At 32.1% G+C, this 8,651-nt stretch overlaps 1 protein-coding gene across 1 annotated transcript; it reads right to left on the reverse strand.

The window, feature by feature from the left end:
* Positions 1–4,273: 4,273 nt before the first annotated feature.
* IAA16 (indoleacetic acid-induced protein 16) lies at positions 4,274–6,570 on the reverse strand. Its single transcript, XM_007030505.3, has 4 exons — positions 6,171–6,570; positions 5,151–5,537; positions 4,995–5,056; positions 4,274–4,902 (listed from the first exon to the last, which is right to left on the reverse strand). The coding sequence occupies exons 1-4, from the start codon at positions 6,431–6,433 to the stop codon at positions 4,865–4,867; spliced, it is 750 nt and encodes a 249-aa protein (XP_007030567.3). The 5' UTR covers positions 6,434–6,570; the 3' UTR covers positions 4,274–4,864.
* Positions 6,571–8,651: the final 2,081 nt, after the last annotated feature.

Here is an 8,651-nt window from a genome sequence, read left to right on the forward strand (position 1 = left end):
TATAAAGAGAGAGAAGCAAATGGATTGGATTCTGCCTCATTTATGTATTTAAGTTAAATTTTCCTTTGAGTAAAAAAAGAATATATATATATATAGTAAGTCTTACCTCATTGAGAACACATTCCATATGAGCTACATATTTGCATTTCTCACAATAATAGGCATGGAGGTTGAGTTCCTTTTTTCTTCACAAATGTCACAATAATATTCTCCTAAATCGTCTTCTCTAACGAAATCTTTCAAAAAGAGTTCATGTCTATGAGATTTATGTTTCACTTCATATGATATTGAAGCACATTTGAAATGAAAATTGAGATCACATTGCACACAGCGGCAGCAAGCACACCTTATGGATTTATCACAATTTTCACCACAGACATTGCACGTGAGCATGTGGTGACTTAGCGAATGGGTAAGGTCATGCTCGTGACAACTATTCTTGAGAGTAGGTAGGTATCTTGCACAGCTCAAATGAAGCCAGAAGTTGCACTCATGACAACAATAGTGTCGATTGTTATCATAACGTTGATCTGAACTATATAAAGTCCGAAGTTGACCTTTGCATGCATTGCAACGGTTCGAAAGATTGCCAAATTGCAAGAAAAGACGATGAGACGGATGAAAAGGATGTTGCAGCGTTTTAGGCATCTCCCAAGTGCATGATTCATGAAGGAAGAAGTAGCAATCAAGGCAACCATAAGACCTGCCTGATAAAGGCTCCTTACACCATGAGCAATTGTAGTAAAATAAACACGTCTTCCTATAGTTGAAAAGGCTCAGATCATGCAGGTGGATGAAATGTTGAATAGTGCTTCTTTGTTCTTTACGCTCACATCTCCACCGGCCTTCTTCATTAGTTTTTAAAGCACATATGTAATCAAGATTGAAGGAGCAACGTTTGCAGCTGTATTTGAAATCACAAGCTATGCAAGCACATTTATCACATATGAAAGGGTTCAGATCAAAGGAAAATAGTTCAAGGCAGTGTTCAGAGTGGAGAGGGTGTGTTATCTGAACAGGCAGCTGTTGTTGTGCACAGTGGCTATGCAGCCAAAAGTTGCAGCTCTCACAGGAATAGGCTTTAAATTCATCATCATCAATTTCCTGAGTGCATTTAGCACATTTCTCGTGTCTATTATCTACAAAATAAGAGCTCAAGAAATGTTCATGCAGGAAAGGTTTGATCTCCATCTCAAAGGAAAATTGGTATTAGATGGTATGAGTCTAAAGAGATCAATATGAAGCCAGAAAGGCAAAAGTATATGGTATCACCAATCTATCATGAAAGCAAAAAAGAATTGGTTTAAAGTGTCATTAAACCAAACTTAGCTATCTTTTGGTATCAAATAATTAAGGGTTCTGTTGTGGGTTTGGGATTACTTAGATCAATCATAATGCTAAGTACTGATTCAGTGATTCTTGTGGTCGGCCAATACAACAAAGTAATTCCATCTTTCTTTTACTTTATTCTTTTATATCATTACAAGGCATAGAATTATGACTTCAAATTTAAATTTAAGTGTTGAAGGTCATCTCATTCCTTCCTTCTTTTTCATATATGCATCTAAAGTTCATTGCTTGCAAGTTAGCTAATACCATATCCATATCAACATAGTTAATTATTTAATTTGAAAGGTAATTATCAATTTTCTTTTCTTCTTTGCTCATTCATAATTCCAACCATTTTGAATTAGATAGAAATTGGAATTTTCGATTTGAAAATTTCAAATTTAAATTATTGAAATGTGCCTTTAAAACTCGAGTGAATTCAACTCATAAATATTTCAAAGAATAAAGATTTAAATTTATAATAAGTTCAAAAAAGTCTAAGCCCAAAATAGTTCAATCAACCGAACTCAATCTCTTATCCAATTGTTGAGACATTTCAGTAATTACAATTAAAAGTTTAATTAGATGGAACCTTCACAAAATAAAAAATTAATTAGTCTTTGTTATGTAAATCAAAAGCTCGAAAACGATTTTATTAAATATTAAAAATTAATGGATATCAATAAATTTGAGTAATTCAATCAATTATTAAAATCTCGAGATAATTAATACATAATATTCATTAATTTCATATTTCTATATATATGTATATATTGTTTGTTTATCTACTTGTAGGGCAATCTTTTCAAAAATCGATTTGGTCTACTTGACGCACTAAAGAAGCAAAGTTTGGCATCTCACTATGTATTAATTAATTAAAGTTTCTTCTATTCTAAATCACCAGAAGAAATGAACTTCTTGAAGGGTGGTTCTTCTATGTTGGGATGGTACAATGAAACTAACCCTTGATGTTGAAGTAATATCATCATCATCATTAGAAAATAATCCAATTTTTTTGGCTATTTGAGAAATAATCCAATCAATAATCACATTTCTTTATAGAAAATTAGATTAGAGGGTGGAGTTTATGGATGTGAGACAAGTGCTTCCTTTTGTGTAACTCAAGCTCAATGAATTTTCATACCTACCAAGAAATTGCAAAGAAATAAAAACCATAAAAGATAATTGGATAATTGGGCCAGTTATTGAAAAATAAACTTAACCAATAAGCTTGTATTATGTTTGCTAAGAACAACTTTGAAGGCAACCCTTATAGTGTTGGTTTCAGTCCAACAGTTTTGGTCTAAAGATGAATAGGCCAACCCAATCATTTGGGGTTCGCAAGAGATCTATTGTTGGACCAAAATTGAAGTTTGGAATCTTGGAGTTGAGCCCAAAAACTAAACTTTTGACTTGACGACACAACACTTCATGCTAAATATAAACAATTGCAAGCAAGTGCAATTGGCATCAAATAATTGTAATTTTATATCCAATTCAAGGAATTCCTATATGAATATTTCATCAATCAATGCATACATATAACCTTATTGCATACCTTCACCTTAACACTTGAACTCATTAGACATTCTGTGAGCTCATTGCTAGCAAACTTAAGCCTTGATTTCCTCTATTTTTCAATATGAAGTTTCCAATTTTCTGTATTATTTTTTTCCAATAAGAAAGCAAACTAATTACCAAAATGATTGGAGTAGATTATAGCTGAGTAACAAATCTGATGTTAGATCCAGGACAACCTTTATTTTTTGTTTGCAATCTGAAAAGATTCATGACAGCCTAGTTTAAGAGATGGTGTAGGAAAATTAAGGAGCAAGAAGAGAGGAAGGTGTTTTTATGGTTTATTTAAAGAATTAAAGGGAAGTTAATGAACATTGTGAAGAATCTTTGAGAAGAGTTAAACAGAGGCAAATTTTACAAATCCCCACATTTATGCTGAGCATTGAAGATGGAGATATCAGATATTCAGTCACTTCCCTTGAAAGAGAATCTTTGAAAAATGGAAAGGACAAAAACAAGTTGCACAAATCCCCAGTTTCATGTTGGGGAGATCTTACAGAAAGATGCCTTTTTCCCAGCCAAATCCTGCATTCACTCACTCACCACCGCACCCCACCACCACCCCCTCCCCCCCCCCCACACCCCTTTTTTTTTTTTTAGTTGATTAATTGGAAGCCAATAATTTCATAGCCATGGGGTTAAAGAAAAACATTTATTTATTTATTTAATCAATAAGCCTGCCAAAGAATAAATTTATTTGCTGCCTTGGATTTGCTGCAAAATGCCAGTCAAATTTGGTTAGAAAACAGGATTCATTCACCTTATTGCATAGACAATTTTCTTGTTGCAACAGCATGTTCTGACTATTAATAGGAATGCTTCTGTCTTTTGATGGCCCCTTTTTCTTGTTGGGTTTACGTTAAGGAATTCCAGATTAAGTAATGACATTAATAATTTAACATCTATGTACATACTTTGGAATTTTTTTTCTTTTTGTTTAATATCAAATAATTTCATATCAGAAATACACATCACTCTTTAATGAAAAATAGTAGTATAAATTAATGAAAGAAATTGTTCTAGAATTAATTCTCATTTCCTCACCACCTTCATTGTCATCTTTCAATATAAGCAAATTTTTCATTTATGATTATTAATCTGAAGCTTAAAATTCGAGATTAATGGAGAAATCATAACTCTAAAAATAAAAAAAAATACGATTTCTTTTATTAATATCTCCTTCTCAGTAATAGCTTTCTTTGTAGATTTGAACCATCTCGAGAGGGGTTAGAATCATTTGTTTCTTTGTAAAAAAAATTAAGCATTTGCTGTGAACAAATAATTTTAGGGTCCACAGTTGTCTACAACTTGCAATAAAAATTACATATACCAGCAATGGAAATTAATAAAAAATAAAAAAAAATAATTGATTCTTAAATGTTCCCAGCAATTTGCACATGGCCTTGCTCTACCATATCTCTTTTTCATGGATCTTGTTTATTTGTCTCCTCAACCAATTACAAAAAAACATTATAAAATTTATAAAAAAGTATACATAATGCAGAGAATCTTTTCATACATTACATAAAAAAAGAAGAAAAAATATTACATGCAAAATATTACAAAATGGAGTAAACCCCCCAAAAAAAAGAAAGAAAGAAAGAAAGAAAGCACTCATGACAACTACAAAACATTAATAACAATAATAATAATATTTAGGATATTATTTAGACAAGCCATTGACAATAAGACAGAGAGTTGCACAGAAGAAAAAGCAAAAAAGTCATATAAACATATTTTGATTTTTCTATTATTTTGATTTCTTGTACCCTAATAAATCTTCTGAATATATTCCTCATAATTTTTTCTTGTTTTTTCTTCATGCTGATGGAAAAAGGAGTAAAGAAAAAAGAAGGAAAACCCTTGATACAGACACATTCAAACTCCCTGCTCGAACCCTCTCGAGCCGGTTTGCCAGGTGGGTTTCATCTGAGATTTTTTGTTCTGTAACACTATTTCAGCTTCTGTTCTTGCACTTCTCTACTGCCCTTGGGGCTGCAATATCATGAGAAAGACGAATAATCAGTGATAAAATTTTACGTTTAGATCCCATTGTTTAAGATTGGAACAATGGTGACAGTACTGACCGAGTCCAATCGCTTCAGATCCCTTCATGATTCGCAAGCGTTTGCATGAATCGACGAACATTCTGTAGAATTTTAGAGACGGATTAGTTAGTTAATCATGAGATTAAGATGCCAAGATTACAAAACGTAAGTTTGTTTTTGGAGTTGGAAGCTTACTCCCATGGGACATCACCAACAAGCATCCAATCTCCATCCTTGTCTTCATAAGTAGGAACATACTCAGAACCATTCAAGAGGTCTATCAATTTGCTCTCGTTCATGAAATCTTTCATTCCTTGTGACCCACAGTTACCAATAGTGAAGGAGCTGAACATTTTGCCTAAGGCATCAGAAAGTTCTTGGTAACTCTTGTACAATTTCAAGTCCACCTTGCGTAGATATGGTGCTCCATCCATGCTGACCTTAACGAAGGCTGCCGCCACGGTGGCGGTGGTGGTGTTGCTGCTGCCGGCCTTCTCGCCCTCAACGTCGGAGCTGTTCTTCTGGACGGCCATGATGTTCTTACGGAAGGACCTGACAGGTGGCCATCCCACCACTTGTGCCCTGAAATCCAATGTGCCCTCAACTTTAAGCAACTAGCTAGATCATTTCATTCTTTTACCATAAACATATAATCATAATGATTCAAAGCAAGGAAATAACATAAAAATATATTATGGAAATTATTGGAACTCCATTCTATGGTCAAAGAGAATTATATTTAATATTATATATTATATATCCAAGTATTGAAAATGTGAATGTGGTAGTACTTTACTATTGACATTTACCAAAGTTTGGTAGCTTGGCTGAGGACTATCTTGGCCACTTTCCTGTTAAACCTTTGAATTATTGTTTGGTTGTTGGGAAAAGTACTAAAGATTCCACATGTTTTGTTTTTTTCCCTCCTTTTCCCGACAAACAACCAAAGCCATCAAACATCCCAAATTAAACTGTTTTTTCACTTTACAAGGCCAGGATTCAATGGAGACTCATCTTCTTAATCTCCAAATCAATATTCAACACTCGGAAGAAAAATTCAATGACTAATTTCAGATGAGAACAGAATCATGCATGCTCACTTCTTGATCCATTGAACTTTGAATTACTATATGTTACTTTCCCGAAAAGGAAATGAAAACAAAGATTTGAGAAACAAGGTTGAACCAAGAAATTAAAAGGGAAAGGGTAGCTTACTTTGCAGGGGGCTTTGCAGGGTCAGCAGAGCGAGGAGCAACAGTGCTCTTTTTCTTAACCTTCTCAGCTTCATCTGCCACTGCCTCCTTTGCTGTCGAAAGGTTAAGCTTCAAATCAACGGTCTCCGAAAACCCTCTTTTGCCGTTGTTTTTCGTCATTTCACCATCGTTTCCATTTCCTCCCGGTAATCCTAGACGTAACTCCGTCTCTTCGAAATTAATCATGCTATACTTGTCACACGCCGCGTCCATAATGCTAGTCATTATGAGAAACTAAACACCAAATTTACGTGAAAAGACTCGTGAATCGATCCAACTTCAATCTCGTTCCATTCTCCCAAAATATCTCCCTTTGATTTTTTTTTTTTCCTTTGTGCTTTCTTTCTTTTTTTCCTTTGTGTTCTCTCTTGATGGTATGTTTGCTAGAGGAAGTGCATGTAAGGCGTGGGGGGGAGTGAATATGTGAAAATGTTGGGGGGAAGAAGGCCAAAAAACGGTTCTGTGGAAAGATAATATATGGTTTTGGAATATTATGTTAGGGGATTCTCGACGGCGATGATGATGCCACGTGGAAGAAAGTGTTAGTTGAACCGTCCGCGGGTTGTCGGGGAAGGTGATGTCATGGATGATGTCATATTTAGGATGATTGTGCTGAGGTGAGTGGACATACGAAGTTGGCGTTGTTTGCCCTCCCTTTGTTTCCTAGGCTCCACCAATTAATGATCCCATATGCATCAATATATATATATATATTAGTTTGATTTTTTTAACTTTATGGAGTCATTAAATTAATTCCATTTCCTTTATTAATTCCTAGTTTAATTACATTTGGAGCGAATTAACATTGAATAAATTAATCATCATAGTAAATATTTTTATAAGATTATGTATAAAATGTGCATTTGATCAATTCGATTTAAAAATTTTAAAAATTGAAGTAATTACTCTCATATAAAATAATCAAACCGATCAAACTATATTATGTAATTGAAATAATCGAAATTGACTTATATTCAATGGGTTCGATCGAATTTATTAGTTTTTTAGTATTTATATTATATATAAAAATTAATAATTATTATAGAAATTTATCTTATTTATGTATTAATAATAGTTTTATATATAATATATTTAAAAATATATATTTATAAATTATCGATTTCTCAGTTGATTCAATTGTAAATTTTAGATATAAAAAATCAATGAAAATTATTGAATAAATCAAACCAAATCACTAATGAAAGTCAAAATTAAGCAAATCTAATTGAATTAAGTAAATTCAATCAATTTCGATCAATTAATTCAATTGGAATTGATTAATACTCACTCCTAATTACATGTACAAATAAAAAAATTATATTAATATAATAAAATATTACTCAACATCTATAACATATACATGACATAACTATTACAATAATAAATTAATGAATAGATTAAATAAACCAACATAAATTAGATGAATCTCACATTTGATAGGACTTGAATCTAGCTATAATGACAATATAACACATGTTACAATTTTTTTTTTGGGGGTTGAAAATATAATGTAAGTAGTGCCATTCTCCAAGGTTACCCATTAAAAATCTTTTCATCCTTCACATTCTTATCCACACTCTCTCCACTTCCTGTGGTAAGCATTAAAAGCTTTTCATCATGGCCCATTTGGGTGCCACTGTATTCACACCAAATAAATGGTAAAAGCAAAAGCAAACAATAAACATAATGCATCTCATAAAAAAGACAATTATTAACTAAAGAAATTTTCATCTCTCTTTTTGTTTGGATAAGATCATAGAAAAAGCTATGCTAAATTTTAAATATTAATTTTTTTAATAAAAAATTTAGAATAATATATTTATCTCAAAATAACGTGAAAAAATAAAATTCTCGTAACATCACTTAATAAAATTAAACTATTGAAAGGAAGAATTAAGCACTATTAACTAAGCTAACTCTTGAATTTAAACTTTTTTCTTGAATTGGAGGGAAAGAATCGAATTTTGCTCTGTTAATAGAGATATCATATATCAACCAATAAACTAAATATTTTAGAGCATTCTTTAATTTAAACTTAATTGTTATATATAAATATAAAATTTCATGATTACCTCAAAATAAAAAATAATAACATATGTCATGATTATCGAAATAATTTAATATTTATAAATTTAAAAAACTAAAATTTATCGTCCATGATTACTCAATTTAGATTACAAATGATTATGCAATTTGAGACAACTCAAATTAATCATTTGAGGGATGATTAATGATTTGCACTGAATTCCTTAAGGAGAAACAAGAATAATCAATTGATAACCACATAAATACTTTTGAAATACCAGATATGATTATCATGTTGTTATGCTTAGAAAGATTTTGAGGAAGCAAGGGGAATCTTTTTCGGTTAAACTGACCTTTTAAGGCTGTGAACTTTCAAGGAATCAACAAAAGACAGGTGGACAGTCGGAGCCCACAAAAG

Source organism: Theobroma cacao, chromosome 5 (genome assembly GCF_053813885.1).
Source record: "Theobroma cacao isolate CCN51 chromosome 5, ASM5381388v1, whole genome shotgun sequence".
NCBI classification, from domain to species: domain Eukaryota; kingdom Viridiplantae; phylum Streptophyta; class Magnoliopsida; order Malvales; family Malvaceae; genus Theobroma; species Theobroma cacao.